Source organism: Aspergillus welwitschiae (genome assembly GCF_003344945.1).
Source record: "Aspergillus welwitschiae strain CBS 139.54b unplaced genomic scaffold BDQ94scaffold_1, whole genome shotgun sequence".
Taxonomy (NCBI): Eukaryota; Fungi; Ascomycota; class Eurotiomycetes; order Eurotiales; family Aspergillaceae; genus Aspergillus; species Aspergillus welwitschiae.
In genome coordinates, this window is record NW_020798695.1 from 578,817 (window position 1) to 596,097 (window position 17,281).

General features: G+C 49.7%; 6 protein-coding genes across 6 annotated transcripts; 4 read left to right on the top strand and 2 right to left on the bottom strand.

Moving 5' to 3' along the window:
- Positions 1-1,306: 1,306 nt before the first annotated feature.
- On the bottom strand, positions 1,307-2,779 carry BDQ94DRAFT_156075 (oxidoreductase, short-chain dehydrogenase/reductase family; the record flags this gene model as incomplete). Its single annotated transcript, XM_026768583.1, has 8 exons — positions 1,307-1,344; positions 1,416-1,570; positions 1,628-1,771; positions 1,828-1,992; positions 2,051-2,251; positions 2,302-2,421; positions 2,519-2,564; positions 2,764-2,779. 8 exons carry the CDS (start codon positions 2,777-2,779, stop codon positions 1,307-1,309), a joined length of 885 nt encoding a protein of 294 aa, XP_026632186.1.
- A 1,443-nt stretch (positions 2,780-4,222) lies between these two features.
- BDQ94DRAFT_132543 (putative IMP dehydrogenase) lies at positions 4,223-6,515 on the top strand. The gene is made up of 3 exons (XM_026764077.1): positions 4,223-4,524; positions 4,593-4,901; positions 5,108-6,515. The coding sequence occupies exons 1-3, from the start codon at positions 4,338-4,340 to the stop codon at positions 6,247-6,249; spliced, it is 1,638 nt and encodes a 545-aa protein (XP_026632187.1). The 5' UTR covers positions 4,223-4,337; the 3' UTR covers positions 6,250-6,515.
- Positions 6,516-6,649: 134 nt separating this feature from the next.
- BDQ94DRAFT_132544 (NUDIX hydrolase) lies at positions 6,650-8,145 on the top strand. Its single transcript, XM_026764078.1, has 2 exons — positions 6,650-7,004; positions 7,132-8,145. The coding sequence occupies exons 1-2, from the start codon at positions 6,766-6,768 to the stop codon at positions 8,078-8,080; spliced, it is 1,188 nt and encodes a 395-aa protein (XP_026632188.1). The 5' UTR covers positions 6,650-6,765; the 3' UTR covers positions 8,081-8,145.
- A 411-nt stretch (positions 8,146-8,556) lies between these two features.
- rps21 (40S ribosomal protein eS21) lies at positions 8,557-9,984 on the top strand. Its single transcript, XM_026764079.1, has 3 exons — positions 8,557-8,660; positions 9,030-9,333; positions 9,424-9,984. Exons 1-2 carry the CDS (start codon positions 8,629-8,631, stop codon positions 9,262-9,264), a joined length of 267 nt encoding a protein of 88 aa, XP_026632189.1. The 5' UTR covers positions 8,557-8,628; the 3' UTR covers positions 9,265-9,333; positions 9,424-9,984.
- BDQ94DRAFT_132547 (phenylalanine--tRNA ligase subunit alpha) lies at positions 9,959-11,847 on the bottom strand. Its single transcript, XM_026764080.1, has 2 exons — positions 10,305-11,847; positions 9,959-10,248 (listed from the first exon to the last, which is right to left on the bottom strand). Exons 1-2 carry the CDS (start codon positions 11,765-11,767, stop codon positions 10,155-10,157), a joined length of 1,557 nt encoding a protein of 518 aa, XP_026632190.1. The 5' UTR covers positions 11,768-11,847; the 3' UTR covers positions 9,959-10,154.
- Positions 11,848-13,617: 1,770 nt separating this feature from the next.
- Positions 13,618-14,049, top strand: BDQ94DRAFT_2558 (uncharacterized protein). The gene has a single exon (XM_026775333.1). It carries the CDS (start codon positions 13,699-13,701, stop codon positions 13,933-13,935), a length of 237 nt encoding a protein of 78 aa, XP_026632191.1. The 5' UTR covers positions 13,618-13,698; the 3' UTR covers positions 13,936-14,049.
- The last annotated feature ends 3,232 nt before the right edge of the window (positions 14,050-17,281 follow it).

Consider the following 17,281-nt stretch of genomic DNA (forward strand, 5'->3'; position numbering starts at 1 on the left):
GTGACGTCGATCCCTATCTCAGCCACAGAGAGATCTCTCTCTGTGGCTAAGCCATTCGTAGTATTAGCCATCTGTCCGATCGATCAATAGATATGAGACAGACAAGTTCCTCATTTCAGTACTATGTGCAGAGAATATATCAATAGCCCCGCTGCTGCTTGCCGCTTAGTGTACAATAGTAGATGCCGTGAGTCCACGGAAATAGTACTCTGGGGGCTGCATGTACACCTGAAGACTGTTCAACCTTGTGAGGATTATGTCTATCCAGGATCTGATCTAATTCTTCATCAGTCCATTCTATACAAGTTTATTTATCCATGTCGATATTTAAGTTATTTTTACTAGTAATCGGACGTGGCTGGGCCGCTCACTCCAGCTGGTCCCACCGCTAGTATATATTGACAAACATATAGTCTGTCGTACTACGACTTACTATCTTATCAGAATCGCATGCGGGGACTTGGTCAAAACGCTAGGATCCAGAATAATTTTACTCGCTTAATAAATTTGCAGCAGATGACTGAATCTCTGCCTATTAATCCCTAACCATTCAAATCAAATACAAAGTTGGAAAGTAGACACATTCCGTGTGATTGGAGGTCGGATACGGCCCCCCCGGTCACGGGAGTCCTTGAAGGACAAAGAGTCCGACGCGATCGACGAGCAGTTCCAACTGTCTCATGGAGGGGTCAAGGATGACCAGTCCCACCACCCACTCACTAGCGTCGATTATCGCCTACCTATATGACTAGAATCCAAATCTACAACACAATCAACGACTATTAAATTCCTTATCACCCCTCCCACAAGTGGAAACTGGAAACGGCATCATCAAACAAAGAAAATTAAAATGGCGGACGCCGAGCCCCTCTACGTCTACAAGTTGATCCCGTCGACATCTCCGGTCCGGGAACCTCTCCCCGATCGGTTGCCGGTTAGCGAGCTGGATGAGAAATCGGGATTCGTACACCTCTCCACAGCATTTCAAGTACCAAATACTCTCAAAATGTTTTTCAAAGATGAGCCGCTGGTCTACGTGCTCAGGATTCCCTTTGAGGGCATAGCCGGCCAGGTCCGGTGGGAAAATCCTGAGGGGACGGTCTGCGGGCCGCGACCGAAAGAGGGCCTGTTCCCAGTATGTTTCCTCAGCAGCAGCCCTCCCCGCATGGATACAGAGATGAAGAATGGAACTAATCAGATTTCTGAATAGCATCTGTACAATGATCTCAAGCTGGGTAAGGATGAGGTAGAGACTGTTGCCTTGTGTGGCTTCATAGACATCTGTTGTCGACCTTCACGCTTTATCTCAATCCCCTAGAGGATAGCAGTGCAAGACTTGGCCGTCTATCTCGCAGTCAGTAAGTGTCAGGGATAGACTGGTAGTGTCTGTCATCAGGGGGCGAAGAATTACTCACAGAAGAGTGCAGCATCTGCGCTGGCCAGGAAAATGAAGCTTGTCGCAACCTCGCTTGGTTGGCCAGGTCGACCGATGGAAGATCCAGCGCCCCAGTTCTCCATCTGTTCAGGTTCCCGAGTATCGACCTGAATAGGAGTATAGACTGGACCGGGACTGCCGAGATGGCAGTGAGCATATGTCTTGACACTCAATATGGACACTCGAACTTACGCCACTGCATTAACGCGGATACCCTTGGGTTTCAGCTGTGCTGCCAGTGATCTTGTAAAGCTAACAATAGCACCTTTAGTAGCACTATAGTCAACCATACCGCTTGTTCCTCGGAATGCCACGGTAGATGTGGTATTGATTATGCTGAAAACAAAGTTAGCCATAAGCAGCTTGTTCCATTAGAAGATGGAGAAACTGACGAGTCGCCCTTGGACAGATGAGGAAGGGCAAATTTCGTGATAGCGAACATTTGAATGATATTGCTCTCGAAGGTGCTGGTAACGTTGTCGAGATCGATTTGCGCGAAATCCTTGCACATGTACTGCTTGGAGGCGTTGTTGATGAGAATATTTAGTTTTTTATACCTGAGCTTAGTATGAGATGAAGCTTCGTAGATAGACTGGTGATAACAAGAGCACGCACGTGTTCATATGCTCTTCAACAGCTTTGCGACACGTTTCGCGACTTCTCAAGTCTCCGCTGAAGAGGTGGCATGATTTGCCCTCGGCCTCAACCATCTTCTTGGTATCCTGAGCATCCTCTTCTTCTTCCGGTAGGTAGACAATGGTGACGTCGGCCCCTTCGCGAGCCATCAAGACCGCGACCGATCGGCCGATTCCGGAACTACGAGAATGTGAATTGTTTGACATCCCATGACAGGATAGGAGACATACTCGCCGCCAGTGATGAGAGCCTTCTTGTCCTTCAGTTTTCCAGAACCGACATACTCGACGAAAGTACCGCTCGACTCTAATTTGGTTGCTTCACTTGCTGGTGCCATTTTCTTCTCTAACCTGAAATTGTATCTTAGCTCTGCTGACCTTCTTGAAGGATTTCTAGAGAGGAAGCTAATTGAAGTAACGAAGAGAGAGGTTGTGAAAGGGAAATTACCCTGGCTTATTCTGGGATTGAGCTGCCTGTGGCGGCTGGAAGACGCCTTCTTTGCCAATTGCGGATGCCATTCTGACTATTAACCGTGCGATATGAAAACTATGAGAAGATATTGCTTGAATAGTGAGAAATTTATGGCTTTGGCGCTTTATATATAAGTCGGACAGCTTTCTTTGCCTTCTGTCACCCTGGCGTCATAGTCGTACTACGTAACCAGGTCCGCGAACCACATCTCCGCAATTCACCTCTCGACCTGATCATAGCGCACTAGGGAAAATGCTAAGTCGATCAAACTAAGATTTTGAATTCATTTAGCGTATTGCAGTATTACTTATCACTATCTTCAAGTTCTATTCCATGCTTATACTCGCCGCCCGGCCGGGTCAGTGCTACAGTTCAGACACCATGCTTGACTAGATAGCGCCGAGTAGAATGTAAGCCTATGCATTCAAATTACAGTATAAGGAAGCCTAGTCAATAGAAATGACCGATTCCAAGGGAGTGATTATTAGACATTTCAGCGAAAATTGATCAGCCGATCAGCCGCATGGGAAGCCGTACATGTAACCCTTCCCTTCAAGTTAGACGAATCAGCCATACTGCGCCCATCAACAAGCCTCAACACCAAGTGGGGAAATGCCATGACTGTAACACCGTCTGCAACAGAAAGCAGCACTCTTGTTTGGAAAGCCTTGTTATACACATTTGTAATTAGTCCTTTCTTCTTGAACTGGATATCGTCTGGCTTACAGTATATGTCTTCCGTCTCTAAAGCTCCATCGGCCCGCGGACGATTCTCACAAGGAGCAAGAAACAAGATACGAATCATAGATCAGATGAGTCGGTGGTCCCAGCATACCAACTCATTGTCCTTAAGTACACTTACCACACACCAACGTGTCTTGGCCAGTGCGTCTGGCTTGTGGATCATATAAAGATCTTGGATGCTTGGACTACAGTGCGGGGAGAGGATTTAGTTAGTCTAGGTAGTATACGGTGTATGCAGTACCACTTGGACCAACTTAAGCAGACCAATGATGGGTACTATATGCTGAGAATCGCAGTGTATCTGAATCAGAAGGGGTCATCAATGCAACGATCCAATTAGATTTCACGACATTCCAGCAAGCTCGTTGTATCGTTGCATGCATCCAAGACAAGGCACCTTAGTTATCTTATCAGAGAGGCTAATAGCCACTAACCCCATCTTGGCGTATGCGCGAAGTCAAAGGTACAGGAAATACGGAATTTATAGAGAAGAAAACTTCATGTGGAAAAGACCGTGAAAGGCAACCCCTCTCATGACCAGTCAGTAGCAGTACTAAGTACTACTATGTCATTGCAATTGCCGCAAGCAGCGATTGGGCATTACTCCATGGGAAGTTTAACCCCGAACCCCGCGACTGTTCCTTAGGAATTGATAAGCGGGACTGCAAAAATTTTCAGAGGGACTACGTACTATTATTAACCATCAGTCAGGAAAGAATAATTTGGTTCCTTCAATGTCACCCCCTCCTCGCTCACCGCCTGGCCTGATTTCGTTTAGCAGCCAATCACAAGGCCAAACAGGCAGCGGCAAGGCGAACCATACCCGTTGCGGCATGAATTCTGCAGGGATCGCTAGCGTGTGCGGCAGAAGCCAAAAGCCAATTTTTTTCTCCTCCGATTTTTCTTCCTTTTTCTTTCTTTCTTTTCTTTGGGAAAGGAAGACTTTCTCCATCAACAGAACGTTTCTATCGTCGATCTGTTGATTATTTTTTGTTCTTGACTCTTATCATTCTTTTTGACGAGTTACGATAGAACCGGTAGAGTCTTCACCATGCCTATCTCCAACGGTGACTCTCTTGGCCGTGCCATGCAGGCCGAGATCCAGGACCACACCAAGGCCCTGGAGGTCCTGAAAACCTACACTACCCAGGATGGTCTGGACGTTGACACCCTGCTTGACTCGGACAAGCACGGAGCGTTGACCTACAACGACTTCCTTATCTTGCCCGGATACATCGGTAAGACGAACACCTTGAGTTGCTGGTGATTCTTGTTCGTGCTCGGTTGCTTATACGCCCCATCACAGGCTTCCCTGCCTCCGATGTCACTCTGGACACTCCCGTCACCAAGCGTGTCTCTCTGAAGGTTCCCCTTCTGTCCTCTCCCATGGATACCGTTACCGAGCACAACATGGCCATCCACATGGCTCTGCTGGGTGGTCTGGGTGTTATCCACCACAACTGCGCTCCTGAGGAGCAGGCCGAGATGGTCCGCAAGGTCAAGAGATACGAGAACGGTTTCATCTCTGATCCCGTTGTCCTTTCTCCCAAGGCCACTGTCCGCGAGGCCAAGGAACTGAAGGCCAAGTGGGGCTTCGGTGGTTTCCCTGTTACTGGTAAGTTTTGACATGACTTTTCTTTTCAGTTCTTCCCATTCACAGTGATGATCATCCTCTTTTCTATTATAACTTTCGTTCCACTGGAGCAGCGAGAGCAGCACTGTAGAGAAACAGATTTTATCTGACCCTTGTGTTACTATCATGACATGTTCACTCTTCCTGGTTCGAGTCAGACTTGATTCTAACTGTATTTGTTTGAACAGAGAACGGAACCCTCCGCTCCAAGCTTGTTGGTATTGTCACTTCCCGTGACATCCAGTTCCACCACGACCTTGATGACTCCGTCACCGCCATCATGTCCACTGACCTCGTCACTGCCCCCGCTGGCACCACCCTGGCCGAGGCTAACGAGGTTCTCCGTTCCTCGAAGAAGGGCAAGCTCCCCATCGTTGATGAGAACGGCAACCTTGTCTCCCTGCTGTCCAGCAGCGACTTGATGAAGAACCTCCACTACCCCCTCGCCTCCAAGCTCCCCCAGTCCAAGCAGCTCATCGCCGCTGCTGCCATTGGTACCCGTGAGCAGGACAAGACCAGACTCAAGCTCCTTGTTGACGCTGGTCTCGACATTGTTATCCTGGACAGCAGCCAGGGTAACAGCATGTACCAGATTGAGATGATCAAGTGGATCAAGCAGAACTTCCCCGAGATCGACGTTATCGGTGGTAACGTTGTCACTCGTGAGCAAGCCGCAGCTTTGATTGCTGCTGGTGTCGATGGCCTGAGAATTGGCATGGGCAGCGGCAGTGCTTGCATCACCCAGGAGGTTATGGCTGTTGGCCGTCCCCAGGCTATTGCTGTTCGCAGCGTCACCGCTTTCGCTGCTCGCTTCGGTGTTCCTTGCATTGCTGACGGTGGTGTCCAGAACGTTGGTCACATCGTCAAGGGTCTGGCTATGGGTGCCTCCACTGTCATGATGGGAGGTCTCCTTGCCGGTACCACCGAGTCTCCTGGCGAGTACTTCATGAGCAAGGAGGGTCAGCTCGTCAAGGCCTACCGTGGTATGGGCAGTATCGCCGCCATGGAGGACAAGAAGGCTGGCGCTGGTTCCAAGGACAGCAAGGCCAGCAACGCTGGTACTGCTCGTTACTTCTCTGAGAAGGACGGCGTCCTGGTTGCTCAGGGTGTTGCTGGCTCCGTTCTCGACCGTGGTTCTGTCACCAAGTTCGTCCCCTACCTCGTTGCTGGTGTCCAGCACTCCCTGCAGGACATTGGTGTCAAGAGCCTTAAGGCTCTGCACGAGGGTGTGGACAACGGAACTGTCCGCTTCGAGATGAGAAGTGCCAGCGCCATGGCCGAGGGTAACGTTCACGGTCTCCACAGCTACGACAAGAAGCTCTACTCTTAAGTGGTAAAAGCTTAAGAGCTAAAGTTTCTTGTTTATTTCCTTATAGTTTTTTTTATATCAAGAGCCTTTCTGTTGATACGTTTTGTTACATGATGATATGTGGCTGTTACGAAAACAAAAGCTCGGGCATGGGGAACAGGAGTTCGACTTGCGGTGACGCACCGACTTGGTTAGGGTTATTCAATGCATTACGCCTTTTTCGATGATTCTATACATGATCCTAGACTTCCTACGGCAGTATCAATACCATTATATCTGTCAGTAAACTTCTGTCCAGTGTTGTAGATCCGTCGGTGGTAGATATTGTCAGTAATGATAGGCGGTCGGTTGCCGAAAACGCGGGGTCGTAGTAAGCCTTGCCGCAGAACCGCTGCAGCTCGGCTTCTGCTATGCCCCTTGTGGATTCTGTTTACTCTGGGCTCCAATAATCTTTCTCTGTCGTTGCAATCCCTCACCTATCTCATCACCACAAGGATCTGCTGACACTAATGTCTGCGCTTCTTTGGATGAACTACGATGATAGCATGCGAATTCTTACCCCGGCTGCAAGTTGCCCGAGGTAGTCGGCTTTTAGTTTCAGGCCCATCATATAGACCTACGCAACCCCCGGGACGATTCAAACCCTTCAATCATCCTCTACAGCGATGTAGCTCTTCGGCTTCCAAGCCCCAGCAGACATCTACAGACCTGAACATGGCGTCTCGAAAGACTTCTAAGGCCAAGTCTACGCCTGCCGAGCCTCGGCCCAGTTCCAGGTTCGTCATATGCCAAACTTCGCCCGGCAGTCTCATTGTCCATTATATTCCTACTATATTGAACCCCCTACTCCTACATTTTGTATCGCGTTGGGATCAGAGAACTCAGGGCTGACCTTATTCCCAGCGTAATCATCATCTCTCCGCGGAACGAGGTCCTTCTCCTTCACCGGGTCAAGACATCAACGTCTTACCCATCGGCACATGTCTTCCCAGGAGGAAACCTCTCCAGCCAGGACGGGCCATGTCCAGCAGTAGATGACATCTCCCGCCACGATGACGGACCCTGGTATCGAAACGCCGCTATTCGCGAATTGTTCGAAGAAAGTGGCATTCTCCTGGCCAAGGACGCTGACTCGGGCAAGATGCTCGCTGTACCACAGGAGCAGCGTGAAGCTGGTCGACGCGCGATCCACCAACATAAGATGACATTCGCAGAATGGTTAAAGGAACAGCATCCCGCCGCAGTACCAGATACGGAAGGACTGATAGCATTCACACGCTGGCTCACGCCCATCAGATATCCGAGACGGTATACGACCCAGATGTACCTGTACTTCTTACCCTTGCCGATGGAGATTGAGAAGCCCATTCTGGATGAGATCCCACATGAGGGTGAGAAAGAGGAGATTCAGATTCCGACGAGTGATGGCGGAGTGGAGATCTCTGAGGCCAGGTTCTTGCCTGCCTCGGAATGGATTCGCATGGCGCAGAAGGGTGAGGCCATTTTGTTTCCGCCTCAGTTCTTGCTGCTTCATTTGATGGCGGATTTCCTGGGACAGGGATCATCGGGGATGGAGTCTGTTGAGGAGTTGAAGAGGCAGCGAGAGGAATTGTTGCAGTTCATTCATTCGGGCCAGCCGCCGTGGACGAACAAGTGTATCTGTCCGAAGGCGCTGCAGATTGCGTCTGACGGCCAGACGGTGATGAAGTTGGATCATCCTGGTCCGGAATTGGAGGGTACTGACCGGAAGGGAGATACGGAGCGGGTTGTACAGCTAAAGTTCATCAAGGGTGTTCCTCGGGAGCTTGTGGTGCGGTGGAAGAAGGATGTGTTTAAGGAGAGCCGCCTATAGCAGTATATGGGTGTATTTGTCAGTAGTTGGCTTACAGAATAGTGAATATACAGCATCTAGATGCCAGTTTATACCAATCAAGTTATCACGGTAAATGAAGTCCATCGGATATCATCAACACTCTGATGGAATTTACTGATCTATGAAGGTACTGACTATGTAAAAGAACGAGACAGGGAACAGCCCAACTAAGTCTCATCGTCCGACTAAACCATCCATCATACTCCCTCTCTCGTCTATACAAAATACGGAGATACGCCCACTACCTCACCAGCCACATCCCAAGTTACTAAGAGTACCTACACCGCCTCACCAGTCCCTCCCTGCAAAGTTGGTATCACTCACCGCCCACCCAATCCAGTCAAGCAAACCCACCCAGGCAAACCTTAGTCATCAGCCCTCGACAAACAATCACATGACCCACAACCCGCGTTCGCCAGAAAGATTCAAGTGGAATTTCACACGCACCGTCCGCCGCCAGTTTAACCCGCCAGCGCAAAACCTCTCACCGTCGTCAACCTCAACCACCCCCCCAAACAACCGTCAAAATGGAGAACGAGAAGGGAGAGATCGTCGATCTGTATGTATCCATTCCTTCCAAAACCAAATAATGTTGAGTTTGTGTGTGGTGTGAGATGGAGATATGGATGCGATTCGGTGCTCGATATACGATGATATGATATGGCCTGGGAGATATATCGCGGATATGTGCTATGGCGGGGAACGTTATTGTCGAATCGACGAGGACATGGTTTTTAAATCTGGATCTACGATATGGAAGAGACGGAATTGAAGAAATATACGGAGAAAGGACAGGAGAAGGAAAGAGGAGGAATACCGAACACCGATCGCATCGCATATCTCTATCATCATCATCATCCAACGTCTCAACACATGCGCAATCGCCAAAAGGACAAGCCAAGGCAGATGCTAATATTATATTTAACAGCTACGTCCCCCGCAAGTGCAGCGCCACCAACCGCATCATCAAGGCCAACGACCACGCCTCCGTCCAGATCTCCATCGCCAAGGTTGACGAGAACGGCCGCTACACCGGTGAGAACCACACCTACGCTCTGTGCGGCTTCATCCGTGCCCGTGGTGAGAGCGATGACTCCCTGAACCGCCTTGCCCAGCGTGACGGCTACGTCCGCAACGTCTGGACCGCTGCCCGCCAGCGCTAAGCACTTTTCCTTTTTGAGAGAGACGTGCGGTGTTGGGATGAATTTGGAAGTGGGTGGTTATTGATGATGGTACGTTTTACGCCAATTTTACCCATGTCTTTACATGGCATATATGATGATTATAAAAAGAGCGCAATGCTAATGATTGTGGTGGCACAGGATGAAGATATTTAACTATATCTCCACAAAAAGGGAATCCTTTCACACAATGAAATGAAAAAACTTTTCCAATTTAACTTTTCTATCAACAATTCAATTTCCATCCTGCTTTCATTTTTATCTCTCTTGTGTAGGGTGGAGCATATCCCCCTCTACATGCCCTCTTCATCTCTCTCGTCCGGGGTGCCCTTTTTCTTTTTTTATCTTTCGTCTGGTACGGAATACTGTAGCAAGCATACTTAGATATCATTTCCACAATCGGCACATCAAGGCTTCCTCACTCCCCCTAAACCTCGGAGAAGAAGAGAGGAAGGAAACCGTCATCTGGATTCCTCTTCCTTTTTTTCTTCAGGGTCAGGGACCTTCCATGAGTCAGGAGGTAGAAAAGTAAACGCACATCCACCGCCGAATATTACGCTACCGCCTACTGAAGAGCCACTTTGCTGAGACGTGCATCGGGGCACAGATACGGGTGGGACATACATATCCATATCCTTTACTTGAATATTCTATATTAGTGGAAAGAATATGAAGTTCTTTTTTCAAATTGAATGCTTTTCATTCTACTCGTAACCATGTTCCTTCGTTTCGTAGTTCTTCTCATTTTTTTTTGGAAGTGTTCGGTTTATATCACGTAGATCTATGTGGGAGTCATGATATCATTAGGTAGTCTCAACAACATGAAATAAAAAAAGTTTCTGCCCAAGTTTTCCATTTCTAGCCTTCTAAATCTAGTCCTTCTCAAGTCTGACGGCAGGGTTGGACTCGATGAAGCCGAGATCGACCTTATGGCCCAGGAGTTCTCGGATGTTGCTGACGCCGTATCTGTTACATTATTAATAACCTAGGTCATTGTCGTTCATGACGGGGTTTACACTTACTTGATCATGGTAGGTCTTTCCAGACTCAATCCCCATCCGTAGACCTGCATACCCTTGGGGATACCCATGGGCTCTAACATCTCCGGACGGAACATACCGCTGTTTCCGATCTCCACCCACTTACCAAGGCCAGCGTGGTAACCGAAAATCTCCATACTGGGCTCGGTGTAGGGGTTGTAGGCCGGCTTGAAGCGGAGCTGGTGGATGCCCATCTTGGCGAAGAAGACCTCCATGAAGCCAATCAGACCACCAAGGGTGAGACCAAAGTCGGCAATGACACCCTCAATCTGGTGGAATTCGGCCAAGTGGGTGGCATCGACAGCCTCGTTACGGAACACCCGGTCGATACTGAAGTATCTCGCCGGACGGGGGTTGGCCGCCAGCTTGTGCAGAACATATGTCGAAACCGAGGTGGTGTGTGTGCGGAGAACCAGCCGCAGCGCCTCGTCGGCATCCCAGGGGTAGCGGTAACCAATGGATCCGTACTTGCCATTCTCGTGCACCTGGCGGACGTCCTCCCAGTACTGCTTGTAGTCGAGGGGCTTCTCCTGGGTGGCGTTCGAGGCCGGATGGACGGACTTGGGACGGTGAGGGTCGTTCTCGGGGTCCTCGCGAGGCGGGTCGGCCTTAACCGGATCGGCGATGTAGAAGGTATCTTGAAGGTCACGGGCGGGGTGTTGCTGGGGGACGAAGAGGGCGTCGAAGTTCCAGAAGCCCGTCTCGACGAAACGGTTGGTAGGCATCTCCTCGAAACCCATCTCAAAGAAGATGTTGCGGAATTCCTGGCGCACCTTGTTCAGGGGGTGGAAAGCACCAGCGGGCGTGGGGGCACCCTTAGCCTTGAAGTTGTAGGGCTTCAGCTGGGCCGTCTTCCAGGAGCCGTTCATGAGCATCTCCGCGGTCAGGTCGGTCTCCTCCTTGACGAATTCGCGCGCGAACTTGGGGCCCTTGGAGATCTTGAAGGAAATGACCTTCTGCAGGGCGACCAGCTTGCGCCGCTTCAAATCTGTGAGGGCCTTCTGGTCATTCAAAGTCTGAGTGTTCTTGACCGTCAGCAACAACTCGCGGGTCTCGTCCACGATGGTGTCGGTCGTCGCCCGCAGAAGATCCTTGTCCTTCTTGATCCAGCCCTTCTTGAAAGCATTGCCCTGACCGATCTTGGCGTTGTCCTTTCCAACGACTCCGGGCAAGTCGCCGATCTTCAATCCGTCCATAGCAGCCAACACGGCCTGGAACACCTTGGCTTCGTGACTGCCATTCGTGGCGATTTCTTCACCTTCGGGGGTCAAGGCAGCAACCTCTTTGTCGAAGGTCTCATACTCGACCATCTGTCGGGAGGCTAGACGGTCGAGGGCGGCCTTGACATTTAGTGAGGGGGTGGAGGGGAAGGCTTCGCTGGAGAGGATGGAGGCGTCGGACGCGGACAGGGCGTCCAGGATGGGGCTCGTCATATCGGTCGCCATGATTGCGAGTCGTGAACCCCGAGGCACGGATCAAAGGGGCGTGAAAGGGTGCTGAGAAGACCGACTGTGCGATTGGGGACTTCAATCAGATACTTGCCCACTTTCCGAAATTGTGACTCTTTCGGGCACCTCGTCGATTACGGCCGGCGCCAAAGACCAGCTATGCCGTCCCGTGACCGGCCGGTGATTTTTACCCCGCCATCCGTTTGGCTCCTTTTCTCTTACTGATAGTTTTAGTTGGAGTATAAACTAAAAGACTAAATATCGACATGTGTCGTGACTCTTCAGATCGATTCCTCCGCAGTATGTATGCATGCAGCTGTGTATGTATCCTGGATGATCTCAAAATGAGGAGTCACCAGTATATGTCTATTGTGCCAATGCAATACCTCATGGTCTTTGCTGCTTAATTCCTGGCCACACACACCCCGGGGACCGGTTCTGCAGCTGAGCAAAAGATGTTCGCATGATCGTGCTTGAAGATCAAGCGATCAGATCAACTGCAACCACTGATGTGGTAGTGTCGCTAGTAACACTCGGTTGCCTCCCGATGTGCATTGAGAGGAGGGGGAATAATAGTAAGAAGTGCGTGACAGAAACAGGAAAATGCAGCAGTCCGTGCAATGTAAATATAGCACGGGAGGACTTCCTGATACCGCTGGTAGTGGTACTATCTCAGATCAAAGGCCGAAACCTGAAGAATATATACTAGTACTACTTACCAGCGGCTTATTCATCTGCTACGATACTCACGCTGGATATTAGGGCGAGCAATGCATTTACTTACTCTGGATTATTACTCCCAACCATGCCAATGATTACGGATGGTTTCATACGTGCACCCTGCCCAAGTAGTTGTATAGTGGCTATGCCTCTGCTGTTCGACGAGCTGCAGCCTGCCACAATTTGAGAAAGCAGCAAGTTTGGAGGCTATCTCATGCAGCCACAATATCCAGGATGGAGGAGTGTACTCCGCATCGACTATAACTCACCATGAAACACGAGCAAGAGCAAGGTTTAGAGATATCTACCTGGCTGACGGAAATTGCATCAGCGCTAGTGACCTTTTTCGTCTCCCGCGAGTCCCCAAGCGCAACGGCTCCGACCATAATCCGGGGACTCCGTAGCTGGGTGACCTGAACGAAGGTTTGTCTAATCCATGCAGCTTCGTTGCCATCGGTCGTGGTTGTTGGCAGATGGGTTAGATACCACGCCTTTTTAGTCCGATAGCCTTGACCATTTTAGCTCACCTAACAGTTAGGCGAGGCTTAAGGCGAGTTAGTCGCCCATTTGATTGCAAGTAATTGGTGGCCACGACTATTCCACGTACTCATTCAGCAGCACACCGATGTCACCTGGTCATGACCGGCCCGCGTTTCTGTGAAATCTTGCTTTGGAATGAAAACGGTTTCTGAGCGGGATCTCGAACAGTCGGTTTTTCCATGAAGTCATTCCTCAGAGCAAGCTTCAGCGATTTGGTACTTTGATGGTCCAGACGTGGCCCGAGACCGCCAATAGGTAGACCAAACTCTCAAGGATGTATGTACTAAGTACTATGTAAGCATGATAGGCCGCAACCCACCCCAGTCACCTGGTGAAGGAACTGCTAGCAACCCCCATGATGGATCAAGGTCTGATACATCTCGCATGATGCTGCTGGACAAGAACAGCAGCAGCCACTCGATGAGTAGAAATGACGATACATACATACAGGTTATCTGTATGTATGTATCGGGGATCCTTACAGTAACAACCTTGAACCTCGCATGAAAGTCCCAGACGGGCCTAGCTCGTGGGGCTAAAGAAGGCCCTCTAAATTTTGCTGGGTCTGATTGGCCATTCCGTGGAACAGATGGGTCTCGCACGCGACCGTTGGGTCTGGACTGGGCGCCGTCGACGCCTCGGGGATCTTGTCGATACACATTCCCCGTATGAAGATTACCTCACCCTTTCATTCTCGGGCCATTCTTCTTGGAATCTCCCTGGCACTGCCCGCCACAATGTGTATTCTCCCATACTTGGACCTCTCTTTCTTCGCTTTCACCCTTCTCTCTCCTCTTTTACCCCCCCACCATGACGCTGAGGACCGACGCCTCCGGTTCGGAGCGAAAGCCCGACTCTGGTCTCAAACCCGGATGGGAAATCTAAAATTCAGAGTTGACCGATGAACCTTGGTCTTGGGACCTTGCTACTTAGCATACTAGCATTTTAGGGGATCCGTAAGGTATCCGGCGACCCGGGAATTTTCCAGACTGAACTTATCCGATGAACGCGAGGGCTGATTCATGCAGTCAAATAGGCAGCAGCTCGGTAGTTAAAACCCAAATCCACAAAGGATCTTCACGCAAGGTCGACTATCCGGTTAGACAGTAGGACGGAATACGGAGTACCACTATTAACTTGCCTATACCGTGTGCCCTCGTTGTTCCTGAATAGACTTGGGTTGGTTGATCTACTCCCTGATCATCCCCGATCAACGGTTAACGAGATTGATGGACCACTTCCCGTGGTATGGAAAGCGGCAGGTTTGTTTCCTGTTCCTGCACCTCCTTGTTCAGTAGTGTTCAGACCAGGGGGGGAGTGTGGAATTTTTGCTCGCCCTGTCAGCCTGTCATGGCTCTCCCGCGGGCTTTTCCCCTTCCCAAATCCAGCAGCCATGAAATTGTCGGGCGTGTGATAGGTAATCTTAACCGGGGCCGACTCAAGCCAGCTAACTTGCTGGAGCCACGGAAAATCGATCGCCACTAGTCTTGGAGCCGATCAGCTGCGTTCCAATCATGACACGCTGAGTATGGAGCATAGCGAAGAGGTCAACCATCAACACGCGCATATGGCAGACTGACCGTAAAATTGGCGTATTTGGGCTGTCTCTTTCGATAACTTTCAGCAAGGTTGTGTATGAGTGTGGCTTTGCTTTTCTGGCGGAGCTAAATTTCTTTTATCTTCCCATTCAAGAACTATCGACTAGCGTTGATTGCCCCGACTTTTGGACCTTTGATGAAGAGAAAAGCGCAGCAAAAGTACAGCCGTACCTGCCTGACTACTTCGAGCCAAAAGCAGGGATGCCCGTGCGTCACAAGGCACCAAGCCTGCAGAGGGTTGTGGAATTTGTGGAGGTAGAACACAGAGTCGACGGTTTCTTTCCCGGAGGTTTCTTATGCCCACGCACCCACGTTTCAAAGGCGCACACACACACACCCAGGGCACACAGGATATTGAGGTGAGACACCCAAGGGACCACTTGCTATAATTATTCTCTTGAGACATGGTAGTCACTTTAGTGATTTCCTTTCTTGGTGATAGTGGCAGTTCGACAGGTTAATAAAAAAGCAAAGAACAAGAAAAAAAACCGTAGCCAAAATATCCACCTCGAACAAGCGCCTGTTGAATTTCGAGACCGGATCCAAAGAGTCCTATCATATCTCGGTGCGTACCTGCTAGCGCTTCTGTAGTGAGAAAAAGAGAGATGAGACCCAAGGTCGCACGCACACACAGGCGAATAATGCAGGAAGGAAAACAAACAAAAAGAAAGAAAAAAAAAAGTAAGCAAGAATCTGGAATTCCGTGACAGATAGAGGAAAAGATAGATAGAGCCGATCATCGATCACCGACCAGATAGATCCTTAATATTTTTCTTTTCTTTTCCTGACTTAACTTGCCGTATACATACAGTAGGAATTCTGCGGGGAAATAAACACCACACATCAAACGCGGCAGACAAAACGGACAGACAGAAAGACAGACAAGACAGGACGTGGCGGAATAGACGGCACCGAGGGACGGTTTCGGAGGGGAACCCAGGCACGCCTCGCTGAGAAGGCCGCTAAACTCTACCCAACTAGTGGTCCCTGGTGCCTGCCTGACCGGGTTAAGATCTAGTATGGTGTGTCTACCTATGAGTTTAGTTCGTTAGGAACCATGTATTTACCCAAGCAGGCAAAGTTCCGGTTGTGTTCAATAATGATGTTTCTGAAAAAGGTTCCTCAGGTATCTATCTAGTACTGGGCTGGATTTGCTGCCAGCTTTACCAGGCCAGTCACTTAAGTAAAGTAGATACTTTCCCGACTGAGCGATTCGCCATCGGCTTCTGCTTGGGAGTCGCCGCCTTAGGGCGATGATTCTTCCTCTTGTGTGGGTTATTTAATTTTATTATATGTTGTTATTTTCTTTTTGACTAGTACCTTTTATATATATAATCATTACTATTTCTTTTTTCTTATTAAACGTATTGAATAAAAGCCAACAATTCTTACTACTACTTCTGTAAAAGAAATCAATCGGAAGTCAAAAGAGTATATCAATTTGAAATCTAATTGCTGGGGGTGGGAAGACAAGAATTAGCGACAGTGGGAAATAAGAACTACTGAATGGCCCAAAAGGTTTTAAAAATAAGAGTAAAATCGAAAAAAAGACCCAAAGGAAAGGCAGGAAAAGGGAAGAGAGAGCCACCGATAGCAGAGGTTTAACTAGTGTACCTTGAAGTGTAAGTAGCAGCTACCAGCTCTCCAAGTAGCGACCAGCAGCCAGCCAGAAGGCCACAAACCGACTCTTGACTTTAACCAACAAAACCAGACCCAAACCAAAGCGAAGCCAAACCAAACCTATCCGACCATTCATTCAATCCTATTCCCTATTCTCCATCCATCCATCCATCCATTTCATCCCATCCCATCAAATCAGTCCAACCCCTCTCCTCCCCCCATCTCGTTGCTGCTGCTGTGCTCTCTTTCCCATCTCCTCCCGTCCACTGGAAGTTCGTTTTGTGCTTCATGCGAACATAATTATCCTCCCTTATCCTTAACACCCATTATTATTATTATTATTTTATTATTTTTTTTTGCTCTATTACCCTGGTTGTTATTATTTGCTGCAGTTTAGACTTTCCTGGCTTTTCGCCTCTTTTCCCACCTCTCTTTCTCCCTCTCCCCCCCCTTCTTCCTCAGCAGCAGAGAGAGAAGAAGCATCGACACAAACAACCAAATCCTGCTTGCTTCTTCATTTTCCCTTTCCTCACTTTCTCATCTTCCTCTCACTCACTCTCACTCTCACTCTTTTTCACACTCACGCCCTCCCTTCGCCTTCTCGCTGACTGATCGAATCCCTCCCTCCGCTCCAGTCCAACCCGAACTTTGCCCCCTTTCGGTGTCTCTTTCGTGTGCCCATCAACTCCCCTTCTCTCTCACTCTCTCATTCTCTCTCTCCTCCCCGCCCGACCTTTCAGCTGCTCACGCTCTCTTGCTTCTTTGTCTGCAACTGTCCCCGTCCGCTTGAATCTTATCTGTCCGTCTGAGTTTCTTGGTCCTGTTCCCAAAGCCTTTCCCGACCACCAACAACCACAACTACTCCCCCCCCCCCCCCCCCCCCCCCCCCCCCCCCCCCCCCCCCCCCCCCCCCCCCCCCCCCCCCCCCCCCCCCCCCCCCCCCCTTGGCCACCACAAACCCACCGATCTTGAACCTCGTCGACCTCTCGCCCTCTCCACAAGACACCCCATGTCGTCCTAGCAGTGTCGCCCG